We start from the raw sequence: 19,051 nt of genomic DNA on the forward strand, positions 1-19,051 counted from the left end.
ATCTCATTTCTTAGATAGGCCATTAATTTATATAGTTCCCTACTAATAGAGTTCTCAGTCTTTTGATACTTGGTGTCTCTGAGTATCCTTGGACGTCTTTGTGGCACATGTAAAACATATGGAGGATAAATTTCTAGATGTGAAGATGCTGAGCAGAAGGCTTTGTGCATTTTAAATGTTGATGGATACTGACAAATTGTTCTAAGACACTGAATCAATTTATATTCCCATTGATAGTGTTTGATAGTACTATCTCTTTATATATTTTCACCCATCTAGTATATATTATCAACCTCTTTGATACTTGCCAATCAAGTGGTAAAAATAGTTTGTAGCTTTAAATTGCATTTATTTTATGACATGAGCAAAGTTCAACATATTTCATATGTTTAGATTAAAAATCACTTGTATTTCCTTTCCTTTGGACTACCTTTTTATGTTTCTGAACATTTTTTATTAATTGGTTAGTATTTTTTTCATATTAACTTGTAGGAACTCTATATATTAGAGAAATCAACTTTGTCATTTAAATTAAAAACAGTATCTTCTCTACGTTTACTTTCTTTTTATTTCATTTATGAGGTTTTTTTTTTCTAGACAGAAATGTTTAATTTTTATATAATCAAATTTAGAAAGCTTTCCTTTTCTAGTTTCTGGTTTCAAATCATGCTTAGAAAGGCCTTTCTTACTCAAATTATCAAAATTTCTCCTGTATTTTCGTTCAAATTTTATGGTTTGAATTTTTTCATTTAAATATTTGGTCCAACTGTAATGTACTTTGGTTTAAGTGTGAGGGAATCAACTTCAATACTCAAATGGCTTCACAGTTGTCCTATCATCATTTACTGAATAATCCATTTTCCTTCTTATTTAAAATGCCACATTTTACTACATTTTCACATAAATAGGGTATATTTCTAAACTTTACATGCTACATCATTATTCTCCTAAGAGCCCTTATATATATAGGGAAAAAATAAAATTTTCTGGTTTAACTTTACCAATTTCATGCCCAATTCATGGGCTCGGTACTGGGGATGAGATGGAGGAGGCAGTTGGTATCCACTCCGCCGGTCTGGCATAAACCTTTGTTGCATCAACTGTGCATACAGACATTTAGTGAAAGTGACCTGGACATTGGGACACAAAAAACGTGAGTCTTCTCTTAAAATTAAAAATTTTAATATCATTTCATAGCTAATAACAATAACTTCATTTATGAGTTCATATTCATATGAAATGTGTAACTTCATTTATGAGTTCATATTCATATGAAATGTGAAAACCCAACCTATTCACTGCCAATATTTCTTAGTAGCAGCTTTATTGAAATATAATTCACATTTTATTAACTTTACCTTCACTGTCTACTTTTTAGTTACCACTAACAGAATTCTTATCATTAGTTACATTATACCGCAATTTTGATGGTTAGAAGATAAACAATAATTCTTTTCTTTAATAATTTTTTTTTATTAATTGTTTTTTCTTTGCTTCTTTTAGAAAGAGAGGAAGGGAGCCCTGGCCAGTTTGGCTTAGCAGTTAGAGCGTCAACCTGAGGACCAGAGGGTCCTGGGTTTGATTCCTGCTAACGCCATGTACCTCAGTTGCAGTTCATCCCTGGCCCCGGCTGGGGTGGTGTGGGTGGCAACGAATCGATGTATCTTGCTCACATCGATGTTTCTCTCTCTCTCTTCCTCCCTCTCTCCCTCCCGCTCTATCTGAAGATAAATGCAAAGATGTCCTCTGGTGAGGATTTATAAAAAAAAAAAAGAAAGAGGAAGGGAGAGGGAGAGAGAGAAACATCGATGAGAGAGAACAATGACTGGCCACCTCCTGTATGCCCCCCACTGGGGATTTGGCTAACAACCTGGGCATGTGCCCTGACCAGGAATCCAACCAGCGACTTGGTGCATGGGTTGATGCTCAACCAGTGAGCCACACCAGCCAGGCTTTTATTTTTTTAGAGAGAGAGGGACAGACATTGACGTGAGAGAGAGACATCAGTTGGTTGCCTCCCATATGCGCCCCAATCAGAAATGGGACCTGTAACTTTGTGCCCTGTCTTGGAACAAACCTGCAACCGTTTGGTGTATAGGACCACGCAACTGAGCCACACTGGTCAGCACTAAAAAATAATTCTCAATTCTCTAAAAGAAATGAAATGTTTTATGTTAAGAAAATATGGTCAGCCCTGGCCAGTTTGGCTCAGTAGTTAGAGCATTGGCCCACGAACCAAATAGTCGCAGGTTCGATTCTAGTCAAGGGTACGTACCTCGGTTGCAGTTCATCCCCAGCCCTGGTTGGGTCATAAGGAAGGCAAACAGTCCATATGTCTCTCTCAAATCAATGTTTCTCTCCCTCTCTCTCTCTCTTTTTCCCCCTCCTTCCCACTCTATCTGAAAATCAATGGAAAAATATCCTCCAATGAAGATTAAAAAAAAAAGAAAATATGGTCAGAAATAGCTAGAAAACATTGAGATACAAAATAGGGAGTTAGGTCTCTCAAAATCTTTCTCACTGGATGCGGGGGCGGGGGGGGGGAGAGTATATTAACTTGCAATGAGGAAACAATATTTCCAATTTTTTCTAGTGAACAATTAAAATAACATTTAACTCTCCAGTGGGACAAACTAAATGATCAAGAGTACTATCTTACCGATGTCATTATTCGTGTTTCAGGCAAGAATGTCTTGAAAATCCGACAGGCTCGCAGGTCTATGGGGTCCCGCAGGTAAAACGCCTGGACTCCCGCAGCCACCAGGCGGGGGCGCTGCTTTAGCACTGCTGCAATGCCAGCGGGAAGGAAGCAGTGAGCTCGATGGAGGGAGGCTTGAAGTTTTTCTGGGTATCTGTGACAAGGAACATAATTACTTTTATGATAATGTAAATATTTAGAATTTTTATACCATTTACTTCTCTCTTAACACCTTGTCTTAGTTCATCAACAGTGAGATATAAAGAGTGACAGAAGAGGTAAAATAAAAATGCTGAATATACTAAAAACTACAGGAAAAAAGAGAGGAAAAGAGAAAATGTGGGAGGAAATGGAAAATTTTAAAAAGGATTAAGGTGGTTCAATAAAAACAAAAAAAACCTGTACTACACTTTGGAACAAGGATAAAAATCGAAGTTATTCTTCTAAAAAAATGGTACAAAAACAAACTAAAAGAGATTTTTAATATTGTTAAGACCTGAGTGGTGCTAAGTTTTTAATAAGTACTCAAATTTGAATGGCTGAACTAACATGTTAATAGACTTAGGTATTCTCTCCTGAATAGAAGCTAACGTGTTCCATGTAGATCAAAGAATACCACATGGAACCCTAGAACCACGGAAAAAAAACTGAGCACATTGTGCTCCCTTAGGTTTTCATTTCTAAAGGCTTCAAAATTTTTATCTATAGATTAATAAATAATACTTAGCCACAATATCTAAGGTAAATAATGTAAAAATATTGGGACTGAATTATAACATTTTTAAATGGGAATTAAAATATTTATGTTTCTTATTTTTGGTAGTTAACCAATCATTACAGGATAATCATTCTGTAATAATCATTCTGTATTAGTTGATTACTGAGCAGTCTTAAGTCCTTATGATTAAATTGCTTTTGGAACCAAATGAGATGTCATTAAGTTATCTTTGATTAAAAAAGATGTATGTTTCTTGATTTTAAAATATATAAGTATAATTTGTTAGTCAATTCCATGAAGGATGAAGACAGAATGAAAATTAGCATTAATCTAGGTGAAAGAAATTCTATATTCAATGAAAGACTTGAACTACACTAAAGCATAAATCTCCTTGACTAGCAATGAAAGTGTTATTTTTTTTTACCCTCTGATGCGCCTATTCACAGCAGCTTGTATAGATTCTGAAGCCAAAACATTTTCTGGGTGCGTTGAGATTATATTCAATGCCTGTGGGATTGTTGGGGGTTTAGAGGGTAACCAGGATACTGCTCCAGGTTTCATTGGTGCAGGAATAATGCACAACTCCCCATGGTAGAAAAACACCTGCAAAATGATACATTTTAATTTTCATACTAGGCACTGACAAAATCTAGGTACTATGAAAAATGTTGCAACATGATTTTATCTCTCTAAATCTTTCAAATCTGTGTATACTTACCCTATTAGCGCTATTATCAGGATCCAACCATTTAGGAAGAAAGTCAGCAGCTTCTATTAACAAGAATTCACCATCATTGTCTTCGATCCTAATGCAAAAAAAGTTCTAATTTTGCATTCATAAAGTACATACTTACTAATAATTGAACAGGTATTTTATATTAATATGCTTTTTCATTCTAATACAGCTTTTCTTTATTCATCTTAGTAAATATCTAAGTATGTACTATGTGTAGATTACTATAATAAAGTAAATGTTTAAGATACCATTAAGCACTGAAGGAGACTATAAGATTGTATAGGGGAATTGGAAAGAAAATAAGTACACAAATAAATAACAGTAGACAAAAATATGAAAAAATACAAAGTACTATAGGGTTTAAAAAGAAAAAAATCACAGATAGCCAAGTTTAGTTAAGTCTTTATGGAAGAGGTGTTATTTGGGCCTTGAAAGAAAATTTTATTTTGCCTCATTTACATCATTTTTAAAATTTAAATTTGTGAATAGATAATAGTCACATGATTAAAACTTTAACATAAAAAGTTACACAATGAAAACTCTCCCTACTTTAGTCCCTATATGCCCAACTCCTACCTCTCCACCACTTTTATTTCTTATTTATCCTTCCAGAGTTTGTTTATGCATAATCTGGCTAATAGGAATATAAATTTTTACTTTCTTCTCTTGTCACACAAAAGGTAGCATATTATATATATGATTCTAGGTTTTTTAATGGGTGGAAATGGAGGGAGAAAAGTAGAGGTATTCTTGGCAGAGGGAGCACCACAAGCAAAACCATGGAGGTGGCAATGGTGATGGAAAAACATCTGACTTGGGGCGGTGAACACACAATACAATATACAGATGATGTCTTATAGAATTGTACACCTGAACCTATATAATTTTATTAACCAATGTCATCCCAATAAAAAAGTAAATTCAAGTCAATAGAAAAGTAAAAAACAAAAACAAAAACAATACCCATGGAGGTGGCAATTTGGAGAATGACAACTAGTAAAGAACAAGACTAGAGAAGTACAGTTATGTCATTTTAGGAAGAGAAATAACTGTTGGCAGAATTAATGAGAATGAGCTTAGTTTTATAGACAAAAAGAATAAAAGGATTTAGAGTAGGGTAGTAAAATGGTTATAGCTCTGCCTTGGAAAGATTAATGCAGAGAAAGACCTTCTTTTTCTAATTAAAAAAAAAAAATCACAAAAACCTGCCTGGACAGTGTGGCTCAGTTGAGTGGAGCATTCCTATGCACCAAAAGGTTGCTGGTTCAATTCCCAGTAAGGGCACATGCTCAGGTTGCAGGTTCAGTCTAGTTGGGTACGTGCGGGAGGTAACCCATTAAGGTTTCTCTCTCACCTTCTCCTTTCCCCTCTCTCTCTGAAATATATATATATATATGTGTATACACACACATATACATGCATATGTGTATTTATATATATATACACACACATATATGCATATGTATATAAATAAAATAAAAATATTTAAAGAAACCTTACAAGATAGTAAATGCCTACTCTTTTTTTTTTTTTTTTATCCTCACCCGAGGACACTTTCCCATTTTTTTGTTCAGGGTGGGAGGGAGAGAGAGGAACAGAGAGAGAGAGAGAGAAACATCGACGTGAAAGGAACACATCGAGTGGTTGCCACCCACACGACCGACCAGGGCCGGGGACAAACGGCAACCGAGGTACGCGCCCTCAGCGGGAACCGAACCTGGGTCTCTCAGGACCGCAGGTGGACGCTCTAACCGCTGAGCCAAACCGGCCAGGGCTAAATGCCTACTCTTTAAAAAGTTTTTATAGGCCCGGTGTGTAGGTATGAACCATCAATATATAAATATCAGAATCTGCACACAAAAGGTATTGCCCCCCCCCCCCTTATTATACTTGTAAAGACAGAAACTAGTATTTTTGTATTTGTTCACTTAAAATTCTATCATATGATCTGGCCAGTGTGGCTCAGTGAATTAAGTGAGTGTTGTTGTCCCATGCACCAGAAGGCTGCCAGTTCAATTCCGGGTTGGGGCATGTGGCTGGGTTGTGGGCTTGATCCCCAGTAGGGGGCATGCAGGAGGCAGCCAATTGATGTTTTTCTCTCATCAATGTTTCTATCTTTCTTTCCCTCTCCCTTCCTCTCTCTCTAGAATCAATTGAAAATATATATAAAAAATAAATAAAATTCTATCATTTATTAAGAAATCATTGCTAATTGTTTTTAGTTGTGATAAGAGTATTTATTTATTCATTTATTTATTTTAATTTATTTATTAAAAATGTCACCCGAGGATATTTTTCCATTTTTTGTTCAGATAGAGTGGGAGGGAGAGAGAGAGAGAAACATCGATGTGAAAGGGACACATCGAGTGATTGCCACCCGCATGACCCAACCAGGGCCAGGGACAAACTGCAACTGAGGTATGTGCCCTTAGCAGGAACCGAACCTAGATCTCTCTGGACCGCAGGCTGATGCTCTAACTGCTGAGCCAAACCGGCCAGGGAGAGTAGTGTTTATTTTTATTTATTTATTTAAAACATAAATTTTTTATCCTCACTCGAGAATATGTTTTTCATTGATTTTAGAGAGAGGGGAAGGGAGAAAGGGAGAGTGGTTGGGGAGGAGGGACAAAGGGAGGGAGGGAGAGGGTGAGCGAGGGGAGGAGAGAGAAAAACATAATCAATTGCCTCCCACACATGCCTCCACAGGGAATGGAGCTGCAACCTAGGTATGTGCCCTGACCGGTATCCAATATTCCACCTTTTGGTGTAAGGACAATGCTGCAACAAACTGAGCCACAATGTCCAGGGCAGTAGTGTTTAAAAATAAGAGTTCTTGTCCGACTGGTGTGGCTCACTGGTTGAGTGCCAGCCGACCCATGCACCAAGAGGTCGCTGGTTTGATTCCTGGTCAGGGCACATACCCAGGATGTGGGTCCAATCCTCAGTGGGGGGCATGCAGGAAGCGGACAGTTGATGTTCTCTCTCATGGATGTTTCTATCCTTCTCTCCCTCTCCCTTCCCCTCTCTCTAAACTCAATAAAGAAAAAATATTTTTTAAAAAACACACAAAAAACGAGTTCTTATGGCTTAGACTTACTTCCTGAAGTATTTAAAGATCAAATTGTATAGGAGATTTGTTTTGAAATAGTCTTGTTATGTGATGGGGAAATAGGGAAAGGGTATAGAAATGTAAGAATAACCATGAGTTGATAATTTTTGAAGCTGCGTGATGGGTACATGTGAATTCATTCTTTCTATTTTTCTGTGTTTGAAATTTTGATATAATATTAAGTTTTCAAAGTTGTTTTTCTTTTTGTTCTGCAGAGGCAGAGGTTGAGTGGGTAGAAAAAGATCAGAATTTGGGGGCTGACTAGGAAACTAGGACAAGTGGTAAATGGGTGAAATGCCCTCTACTGGCCAAAATTGGTCATTACAGAGAATTATCAGTTCCCATTTTAAAAACTGAATCAGAATTTACTTTGCTATCTATACAACTGTTCACTGATATTTCTTTAAATTTCTTATGCATATAATTTCTCGAAAAAATTTAGCTATGGCCTAATAGATGAATACATAGTTAAGTATCTGTGAAATATGTGGAATGTGTGTGTATGTATGGAATTTTTTTTAAAGATCCACAAGAGATCTGATGATTACTTCTTTTTTTTTTAATCTTCACCCGAGGACATTTTTCCATTTTTTTTTTTTTTGTTCAGAGTGGGAGGGAGAGAGAGAAAGAAAGAGAAAGAGAAACATTGACGTGAAAGGAACACATCGAGTGGCTGCCTCCCACATGACCCAACCAGGGCCGGGGACAAATTGCAACCGAGGTACGTGCCCGGGAACTGAACCCGGGCACCGAACCCGGGCTTCTCTGGACCGCAGGCCGACGCTCTAACCGCTGAGCCAAACTGGTCAGGGCATGATGCTTACTTCTGAGAAGTCAAAGCAGTACACCCTTTGTATTGTTTAAATATGATTAACATGTATATTTGTTCTTTCATAATGAGAATTTTTAAAAAAGAAAACCTACAAGTGGTTTTTTTTTTTAATTTTTTGGAAGGTGAACTCTCCATTGATACTTTCATTCTTCCTCAAAAAAAGGAAGTCACAAGAGAAAAGAAATAAAACACAGAAGTCACTTTAAAAATCTGTGTCCCAAGTCTGTACAATTTCTACCAAACTACGGAAAAAAATTATTATATAGATAAAAATGTCATCGTTTTCAAGAATAAAATAATACCTTGCTACCAATTCAGGAAATTCCTTTGTAATTTGCTTTACTATATAAACAATAAACCATTCATCCTCAATGTTATCCCCAAACTTTGTCATGCCAAACATATGAGCAGGAACACCTCCTAAAAACAAGAGAAAGGCAATTATATAACCAGATTAATTTGCCAGTACCAATAAAATACAAAGAATCATTCAATTAAACAAACATTCATTGACTTTGCTCTGGGTACTATACCAGGAGCTGGGGTTGCAATCCTGAACAAAACAAAAGAAGTCTATTCTTTTCTTCTTCTTCTTCTTCTTTTTTTTTTTTTTGTGGTACATCACCCTAGCGGGAACCGAACCTGAGACTTTCTGGTGTGCAGGCCAGTGCTCAACCACTGGGCCAAACTGGCCAGGGCAGAAGCCTATTCTTTTTATTCTTTTACTTTTTTTTTTATCCTCACCCAAGTACATTTTTGCATTTATGTTCAGATAGAGCGGGAGGGAGAGAGGGGGGAAAAGAGAGAGAGAGAAACATTGATGTGAGAGAGACACACCAACTGGTTGCCACCCATACGACCCCAGCTGGGGACAAACTACAACAGTAGTACCCGCCCTCAGCAGCAACCGAATCCAGGTCTCTCTGGTCCGCGGGCCAACGCTCTAACCGCTAAACCAAACTGGCCAGGGCAAGAAGCCTACTGTTAAGGAATTGAGGATCTGGACAACAAGAGACAGATAACCAAGTCATTTAAAAACAAGATGATAAACAGTTATGCACTAAGGACTATGTGAACATAAAGGATGTAGTATCTGAGCTATGCTCATCTGGAGGAATGACCAGAAGTAGGCTTTCCAGAAAGACAGAATAGTATAGTATGTGCAAAGGCACAGAGGTTCTGCGAATATCAGGTAGCTAGATTTGGATGGAGCAGAATTTTCCTTTTTATCCTCACCTGAGGCCATTTTTTGGTATTTTGCTCAGATAGAGTGGGAGGGGGCGAGAGAGAGAAACATCGACGTGAAAGGGACACATCAAGTGGCTGCCACCCATACAACCCAACCAGGGCCAGGGACAAACTGCAACCGAGGTACGTGCCCTTAGCAGGAACCGAACCCGGGACTTTCTGGCCCATGGGTCGATGCTCTAACCGCTGAGCCAAACCGGCCAGGGCAGGAGCAGAATTTTCAAAACGGACATTATCCACTTATATGTAGAAATTAAACAACGTACTCTTTGTTGTTGTTAATCCTCACCCGAGGATATTTTTCCATTGATTTTTATTTTAATTTAATATAATTTTATTTTTAAAAATATGGAACGCTTCACAAATTTGCATGTCATCCTTGCGCAGGGGCCATGCTAATCTCTGTATCGTTCCAATTTAGTATATGTGCTGCCGAAGCGAGCACTCCGTTGACTTTTAGACAGAGTGGAAGGGAGGGAAGGGGAGAAACACAGAGAGAGAGACAGAAAGAGAGAAACATTGATGTGAGAGAGAGACATAGATTGGTTGCCTCCTGCACGCCCCACACTGGGGCCAGTGACCAAACCTGCAACCCAGATATGTGCTCTTGACTGGGAATCAAACCCAAGACCCTTTGGTCCACAGACTGATGCTTTCACCGCTGAGCCAAACTGGCCAGGGCAAACAACATACTCTTAACCAACCAATGGGTCAAAGAAGAAATCAGAAGGGAAATTAGAAAATACCTTGAGACAAATAAAAACAAAAACGCAACATACCAAAACTTAGGAGATGCAGTGAAAGCAGTGCTAACAGGGAAGTTTATAGTTATAAAGGATCGTAAATCAACTACATAACTTAACACCTTAAGAACTAGAAAAAGAACAAACTAAATCCAAATAATGAAGATTAGAGCAGAGACGAATGAAATAGAGAACAGAAAAACAATAGAAATGAACTGAGTTGGTTTGTTGAAAAGATCAACAAAATTGACAAAACCTTAGTTAGATGAACTAAGATAAAAGAACAAAGATTCAGAAATGAAAAAGGGGATATTACCACCTATTCCACAGAAATAAAAAAAGGCTTATAAGAGAACATTATGAATGATTGTTCACCAACAAATTGGGTAACCTAGAAGAAATGAGTAAATTCCTAGAAACACACACTCTATCCAGGCTAGGTCGAGAAGAAACAGAAAATCTGAACAGACCTGTAACTTGTAAGGAAATTGAACAGTATTCAAAACTTTCCAACAACAAAAAAAAGCCCAAGACCAGATGACTTCACTGGAGCATTTCTACCAACTATTTAAAGAAGAATTAACATCACTACTCCTCAATCTCTTACAAAAAAATTGAAGAGGAGCAAACACTTCCCAAATCGTTTTATGAGGCCAGCATTATCCTAATACTAAAGCCAGACAAATACAATACAAGAAAACTAGGACCAATATCCCTGGGTGCATATTGATGCAGAAATCCTCAACGAAATACTAGCAAACTGAATTCAATAATACATTAAAAGGACTGTCCACTGAACCATGTGGAATATAATCCTGAAATGTAAGGATGGTTCAATATATGAAAATCAATCAATGCAACATACCACAGTACCAGAATGAGGTCAAACAAGTGCATGGTGTAGTTTCTCAAAAGCTGCCATGGCAAAAAACCGATGGGAAGAAGAGCCCAACCAACTCTTCTCCCCATCTCAGATCTCCCAAGCTTGTTAAACTAGAGAAACTCAAATTAGGGTATCTATCTCTATCTACCTTATATATTAAACTTCAATTTGAACTTCATCCAGAAGCATTGTGGAACTGTTCAAGAATGTTAGGCAGGAGAGTGACATGATCAAATTTGTGTTTTTCAAAGGTAAATTTAACAGTGTGAGGAAACTGGAGACACTGGCACCAGAGAGGATAGTTAGGTGGCTATCATAATCTTCCAGATGAAGAAATAAAGAGGGCCTGGACTGTAGCCAAACAGATGTAGAGAAGGGGTCACATTTTAGGATTAAACACACTATTAGTCCCTGACTGAACATGAAGTAAGGAGTTGAGTATGATTTTGAATTACTAACTAGCTTGAATAACTAGGTGGATGGCAATGCCTTTAAGCAAGATGAGAAAACACTGGATAAAACTAATTTTCTAGAAAAAAGATAAGGAGTTGGTTTTGGATGTGCTGTACTAACGTGACAGTGTTCTTGCCAATAAAAACCACATGTACTTCAGTGAATGGAATTCAATAAAATTAAGAGTAGGGAAGATATTTGGCAACCAATTGAGAATCAGAGTGATGGTCTCACAAGATGCTAAACTCCTGATTCAAAACAAGACCTCACATAAGACACTGCATAAGTAGAGCCTGATCACCTATCCATGACTCACTTTAGTAAAGCTAAAGAAATCATAGTTTAAAGAGCCATATTTGGCCAGAGGTCAGATCTCAACAACCAACAACACAGGGAAGACAGTGAAAAACCTAAAAATGCTCCTGAGTGGCAAGTAATGGTTATAAAGCTCAATTATTTCTCTTTATAAGCCAGGCAGAGCTGCTATTAGATGACTACCCAAACCACCACATAAAACAAGGCAGCCTACTAAACACATCGTCAATAGTGAGAAAAACAGAGTAACAGCTAAAGATACCTGAATCTTTTTGGTATAGGTACCTAGACACATTATGGCACAGAAAAGTAAAGTTTAAAAGAAGAGCCCCACCCTGGCCGGTTTGGCTCAGTAGTTAGAGCGTCGACCCACGGACCAGAAAGTCCCAGGTTCGGTTCCCGCTAAGGGCATTACCTCCGTTGCAGTTTGTCCTGGGCCCAGGTGGGGTCGTGTGGGTGGCAACCACTCCATGTGAGAGAGACAAATCGATGTTTCTCTCTCTCTCTCTCTCTTCCTCCCTTTCTCCCTTCCTCTCTATCTGAAGATAAACACAAAATTGTCCTCTGGTGAGGATAAAAAAAAAAAAAGAAGAGCCCCAAGTTTAATAACATTGATATATATGTTAGTTCCCAAGGTAATGGCTATTATAAAGTTTTCATCAATATGAATGAAAAAAAAAGTTAAGGGCTTACCTAGATAGCGGCAAGCATCACTAATCTAAATCTCCTGACAACACTCAATACCCTTTGGGCTATTATACATCTCTGTTATCAGAATGATCTTAAAAGCCACACATCAAATCAAAATAAGTAAAAGAAACTTTCTTACCTTTTCCAGGTTTATATTTGAGATTGAAAGGCTGATTCTGCCAGATATAAGGGACCAGCATAGGTGCAAACTGAGTCATAATTCTCTCAATATACTTTTGAAGAGTCTCCTTGTGTTTTTCTGGGTCCCTTGGTTCATCTGGTATCAGGAATAGGCGGTACTCCACAGTATCTTCCACTGTAGCAAGCTTCATATTTTCCTCCATTCTTCTTTGAAAACTACATTTAAAGTTTCAATAATATAAACCATATAGAACAATGTAGAAGTAATAGCCCATTCCCTGAACTATTCCAGGTGATTCTATTAATACTGTTTTCCAAAATTCAGTTATCCACATACCATCATCATGATTTTTGCCTTGATCATTTCCCAAATATAGTAACATTTATTTAATGTTCCTTTAATAACATTTTTGTACTTAAAATTATGTTCTTTATACTTAAAATTATGTTAAAAGAACTTGATATAATACAATGAATGGAATCCAGTATCACTTTCCCAAATTAATAATTATGTAAGAATAAAATAAAAAATATTTGCCCTTGTAGTTACAGTGGCATGTGTAACAAACACAATTTGAGAACACTGCACTAAAATCTTTGGCTTAAATACTATCCAAAGTCCCAGCTCTGCTACTAAATTAATTGTGTCATTTTGGGCACTGTACTACCTTTCTGGGGCTTTTTCTTTAGTTGTAGAATTTGAGTGTTACTCTACCATCTCTAGAATCCTTCCCCAATTTAATTTTTTATTCTTTAAACCCTCTTAAAAGCAATCTGCCTTACTCTGCAGAATTTTAACCTTCCTCTTTTATAAGCATTGTAGGACATAGAGGAATTCACAACTACAAAACATTCATTTCTTTAAAATAAATAAATAAATAAAAATATTCATTTCTCATCTCAAAACAATTGCCCACGGTCCCATGGTTCTTGATCCTGTCTAAAATTTGCCCCTTTTCAGGCCTCAGAGGGGCACAGCTCTGATATACTAAGAGGTGGTAGATATTTCTTCATTCAGGGTTTCCCTTACAAACAAAAGTACTAGTTTATTATTGCTGCCAGCTGATGCTTTAAAAACAATGGCATTGCGTTGAATGGCCCACGTGATTTGACTTTTCTATTTGTTCGGCTTTTTTTCTTTGAAAAAATAATTTTTCTTTATTGATTTTAGAGGGGGGGGGGAAGAGAGAGACATGGTGAGAGAGAACATCGATTGGCCGCCTCCAGCAAGCCCCGCCCCAGGGGAACCAGGCCCACAACCCTGGCCTGTGCCCTGACCCAGAATCCAAAGGGGACCTCTGAATGCATGGGTGGACGCTCACCCAGACGGGCTATTTGCTTGGCTTTCTAACGGAATAGTAAGATGAGATGAGAGGAACCTGCATCTTCTACCCAGACGCTCATTCATCAGTCTGTCCAAATAATCACTTGGCCTTTCAACGCAAAGGGACAGACGGTTAAGTCTACCCACCTACCCACCCCATGATGCTAAGCACACCTCATTATGAAGAATTCAGGGTCAGACTACAAGGGACTTGAAGTCGCTTGAGCAAATGAGACGCGAAAACCCGGAGCACAGAAAGAGATGCATCCAAGTAGCAAAGGCCTGGCTTGCGGTCTAGGGCTCTTTACTCTGATAAGCTTCCTTCTGTCTGACAAAATGAAGCCAATTCCTCTTACGGTTCTAGGGCCTCTTCGACACGTCCCTGCAGCGGCACCTTTCCTCACCTTTCCCCTCCCACGGCGTGAGCACGCTGGGAACAGCCAGCAGCCGCCAAAGCCTGATCCACACGCCTGTGTGGAACCTGAGGTTTGCGGAAGCTCTGCAAGTAAGAAACGCGCTAGGCGCCGGAACCCCGACGTGGTCACAGCCGCGCTGCGGCGGGAGCATTAGGCGGGTGCCCCATGCCTTCGTCACTTCCGCCCCCGCGGGGAAGTAGGGAGGGCGGAGAACCAAAGAGGTGGGGAGCCAGAGGAGGTGTCGGTCCGGAGTCTAGGCGACGGGGCGTGACGGGACCGGAAGGTGGCTGGAGGGGGCCGGGCAGGAACCGGCGGGAGGGCCAGGCCTGGAGGCCCCTACCCTGGCGTGCCCGCCCGGGCCTCGATTGAGGAGGAGGAGGAGGAGAAAGATGATCTCCAGATACACTCGGAAGGCGGTGCCACAGACCTTGGAGCTGTGAGTGGAGTGCTCAACCATCCCAGCCGCGCCCAGGGTGGCGAGGTGGGGCGCGGGCGCTCTGGGGACCTTTCGTAACCAGTCCCTCGCTCCTTTCCTTACCCAGGCGGGGAAGAAAACACTTTATTCGGAATTCTCTTTTTCCAGCTTTATTGAACTTTGTCCCTTCTACCGACAGCTTCAGCTAAGGGAGAGTCACCTGTGTTATCCCAGGGCTTGGCCCTCTTGGGCTGCTCTTCCAGAACTCAGGTCTCCTTAGGCGTTGGTAGTGTCCTCAGTGCTTCTGCCCCACTGCTGTGGCCTCTGACGACTTAAAAGTTATTGGTAACTGGCTGAGTGTTACAATAAAGTTGAATATATCTAGTGCCAAGCACCATGCAAAGCTATTTATATGCATCAGCTTACTTAAATCCTGTCCAACGAGGATAGCAGGTGGGGACTGTTATTTTGCATTCTATTTATAAAAACCCCAATTTAAAGATTGTAGCATGCCAAAGATTACTCAGCCAGAAAGTGGTGGAGCTGAAGTACAGCCTGGTGTCAATCTGATCCTGAAGCCTGTGGTCATAACCATTACACAACACTGCCTCTCCATCTCTACGATTAAGCATCAGAATCCATAAAGATCAGTTTTTTTTTTGTTGTTGTTGTTGTTTTGTGTGTTTTTTTTTGTTCAGGTAGAGTGGGAGGGAGAGAGAGGAACAGAGAGAGAGAGAGAAACATCGACGTGAAAGGGACACATCGAGTGGCTGCCACCCACACGACCAACCAGGGCCGGGGACAAACTGCAACCGAGGTACATGCCCTTAGCGGAACCGAACCCGGGTCCCTCTGGACCGCAGACTGACGCTCTAACCGCTGAGCCAAACTGGCCAGGGCTAAAGATCAGTTTTGCTTTGAGACTTTAGAAAGCAAATATCTGGCCAAAGACATACCTCTCCCCTAGTGAAGTGTTGTAATTTAGTGAGGAATGATAATGTCACACATTTATTAATGCAGACTTTCACATCTTGATACTTTTAATAGCTCAGTGAAATGAGTATGATTATCTTCAGTTTTTCAGAAGATGCAGATAGGTTACACATCTTTAGATTATATAACAATAGGTTTTTAGCTTGGGTTTTTTAACTCCAGCCCCCACCCCTCAATGAGCTATGTAATTTTAGCAACCATACAGTTTATTAATATTAATTATACATGGTAATACAAGCTTGTTATTAGTCACATCTGGGTTTCTGGCTAGGGTCTTTTCTGGCCATCTGACTTTTAGGCAGATTACTAAATTTTTTATTCTTCTTTTCTGTAACATAGGAATAAGACCTTCTCTAAAAGCATATTTAAAGTGATGGCACAGAGCTAGACACATAGTTGGTCCTCAGAAAATGGTAATTTCCTTGTTCCTTTCCACCTTTACTTGGTACAATAGCCATACAAAGAAAATCAGTATGTGATCTCTTCTTGCCTTTCAGAAGCTTATTATCTACAAAGTAATAGGATAGCTACACAGTAGCAATTCAGATAATAAGTTTTTTAGAAACTAGGAAGAAGAAAGTAATTTCCTAATAAAGCAAATAGGGCTTAGCTAAAAATATGCTTTTATAATAAATTCTGATCATTCAGAGAGTAAAAATTATCTTTTATGGAAAAAAGTGTTGATAGACACTTATTGGGCCAGAATTACTGACCCAGTATAGTTGTGTTATCTGTTCTCTATTGTTAATTTGATACTCCCTAATGGTAATTCTCCCAAAAGATGATTCTCTAGAGGAGTCGGGGTGATAGGAATAATGGAGATAATGAGGATTATATACATCTAAATGACTGTAAATTAAAAGCAATTTTTACTTTAGGTATTACAATGATAATTTGCTCCGAAGCAGTAACTTTAGTTTTTTCCCTAACACTTCTAAATTATAGATGTTGAAAGAATTTGGGAAAAGTGATTTTCAACATATAGCTTAACATTTTTTAATGCTAAATTTCAAACACAAATACATAGTAAATATAATGAGTCACCAATCATTCACATTAAACAGTTATCAAAAATTTAATATGCCCTGGCCAGTTTTGCTCAGAGGATAGAGCATCGGCCCACGGACCAGAGAGTCCCGGGTTCGATTTTCGCTGGGGGCACGTACCTTGGTTGCAGTTTGTCCCCGTCCCGGTTGGGGTCGTGTGGGTCGGGGCCACTCGATGTGTCTCTCTCACATCAATGTTTCTCTCTCTCTTCCTCCCTCTCGCTCTGAGGATAAATGCAAAGATGTCCTCGGGTGAGGATAAAAAAAAAATTTAATATATTTGCTTCATCTATATTTTCTTTGTTCCTCATCTATGAAATAAGGAAGAAAAACCCCTTACACTATCATTTTACCCTTATATACTTAAGTATGCATCTTAAAATTTTTTTTACTTATTGATTTAGAGAGAGGAAGGGAGAGAGAGAAACATCGATTTGTTGTTCCGCTTATTGATACATTTATTGGTTGATTCTTGTATGTGCCCTGACCAGGGATTGAACCCATAACCTTAGTATAGCAGGACGATGCTGTAACAACTGCTATCTGACCAGGGTGAGTCAGCATGCCTCTTTAAAAATTATAGACATTTTCTGTGTTACCACAATTCTGTTACAAATTTAATACTTCTTTAGTATTGTCTAATTGACACTCCATAATCCACTTTCTCTGACAGACTAAAAAATGTCTTAAGTTTCTATTTTGTAGCTGGAATCCACATTTCTGATCCCTACCACTGTCTCAAAGACAAGCTGTTGGCTATAGGATCACTGAATGAGAGAAATACAAACAACTCTTCACAAGTCCATCCCCACCATTTAAGAAATAAAGTACAAGCTCCACTAACTGGGCCCCTAGCTTTATATTTGTATATAAAAAAATGGTACAGTTCACTAAAATCTCAAACTGTTCACTTGCTCTGAGGAGCCTCAGGGCCAGTCTTCTTGGATTTGAATCCTGGCTCATTCCTTACTAGCCCTAAGACCTTAAGCAGATTGCTTAATCCCTCAGTGCCTCAGTTTCCTTTCCTGTGAAATAAGTGTATTAGAGATTTATAATATATATTTGCATATTAAAGGCCCTGGGAAGACCTTGTAAAGGAACCTGTACAACTTTGTTTAACCTATCGTGTTTCCTAAATTTATTTGACTACAGATTTTTGTGGGGAAGGAAAGTCTACTATAGATGATGACTGAAATATATAATAATTAGCCCCATAGTTTTTTCTCATGCACATACTGAACTCTACAGCAGCATTGTCCAATAGGATTATAATACAAGCCACATATGTAATTTAATATTTCAGGTAGTCTGGTTGGTTTGGCTCAGCGGTTAGAGCATTGGCCTGTGGACTGGAGAGACCTGGGTTTGGTTCCCGCTAAGGGCACGTGCCTCGGTTGCAGTTTGTCCCCGTCCCTGGTTGGGTCGTGTGGGTGGCAACCACTTGATGTGTCCCTTTCACGTCGATGTTTCTCTCTCTCTCCCTCCCTCCCACTCTATCTGAACAAAATATCAAAAAATGTCCTTGGGTGAGGATAAAATAAAATAAAAAATAGTAGAAACAGGTGAAATGAAGTTTTTTACTTTTTTATTTTGAAATAATTATAGATCACAGGAAGTTACAAAAATAGTACATAGAGTCCCATGAACCCTTCACCCAGCTTCGCCCTATGGTGATATCTTATGTAACTAGAGTAAAATTTCAAAGCCAGGAAGCTGACATTGGTACAATACTATTAACTAGACGATAGACCTTAATTCACTTTTCACCAGTTTTTATATCCACTCCTTTGTGTATGTATGTGTGTACATAGTTCTGTTCAATTTGGTCTCATACAAATTTGTGTGACCACCAGTAAAATCAAGATAGAGAGGTATTTCATCACCACCAAGGAACAGTCTTGTGTACTCCTTCTAGTCATATCCACTCCTTTCTCTATCTCCTGATAACCACTAATCTTTTTTTTTTCTTTCAGGTTTTTTTTAATTATAATTTTAGAGGTTGATATGTAGTATAAGAAATAACCCAGAGATCCCTTATATACTTTCTCCAGTTTACTCCCCAGTGGCAACATTATGCAAAACTATGGTGTAATATCATAACCAGAATACTGACATTGATATAATCCACTCATTTATTCAGATTTCCTCAGTTTTACTTCTACTCATGTGTATTAAGTTCTACATAATTTAATGACTTGTGTAGGTTTGTATCCACCACTAGTCAAGATGGATAACCACTAATTTTTTCTCTACCTCTATAGTTTGGTCATTTGTGAATGTTATATAAATGG

General features: G+C 38.7%; 2 protein-coding genes and 1 non-coding gene across 10 annotated transcripts in view; 1 reads left to right on the plus strand and 2 right to left on the minus strand.

Moving 5' to 3' along the window:
* Positions 1–19,051, minus strand: part of ECD (ecdysoneless cell cycle regulator) — a 40,055-nt gene that overhangs the window by 20,400 nt on the left and 604 nt on the right. For 3 of the 4 annotated variants that reach the window (XM_036265728.1, XM_036265725.1, XM_036265729.1), the window contains exons 1-7: positions 14,295–14,404; positions 12,565–12,782; positions 8,396–8,513; positions 4,135–4,222; positions 3,841–4,019; positions 2,660–2,852; positions 1,002–1,130 (exon numbers count right to left, since the gene is read on the minus strand). In XM_036265728.1, coding sequence (XP_036121621.1) covers positions 1,002–1,130; positions 2,660–2,852; positions 3,841–4,019; positions 4,135–4,222; positions 8,396–8,513; positions 12,565–12,769 — 912 coding nt within the window. In that variant the 5' untranslated portion in view covers positions 12,770–12,782; positions 14,295–14,404. Of the gene's footprint in view, positions 1–1,001; positions 1,131–2,659; positions 2,853–3,840; positions 4,020–4,134; positions 4,223–8,395; positions 8,514–12,564; positions 12,783–14,294; positions 14,405–19,051 lie in introns of those variants that run through there. The other variant, XM_036265727.1, reaches the window with a different exon arrangement.
* Positions 9,684–9,786, minus strand: LOC118632861. The gene has a single exon (XR_004960109.1). It is a non-coding gene; the product is annotated as a U6 spliceosomal RNA (small nuclear RNA).
* FAM149B1 (family with sequence similarity 149 member B1) overlaps positions 14,588–19,051 on the plus strand; it is a 67,973-nt gene continuing 63,509 nt past the window's right edge. For 4 of the 5 annotated variants that reach the window (XM_036265733.1, XM_036265732.1, XM_036265731.1 and 1 more), the window contains exon 1: positions 14,591–14,742. In XM_036265733.1, the coding sequence (XP_036121626.1) occupies positions 14,696–14,742 (47 nt within the window). In that variant the 5' untranslated portion in view covers positions 14,591–14,695. Of the gene's footprint in view, positions 14,743–19,051 lie in introns of all 5 variants that reach the window. The other variant, XM_036265734.1, reaches the window with a different exon arrangement.

Source organism: Molossus molossus, unplaced genomic scaffold, assembly GCF_014108415.1.
Source record: "Molossus molossus isolate mMolMol1 unplaced genomic scaffold, mMolMol1.p scaffold_m16_p_17, whole genome shotgun sequence".
NCBI lineage: Eukaryota > Metazoa > Chordata > Mammalia > Chiroptera > Molossidae > Molossus > Molossus molossus.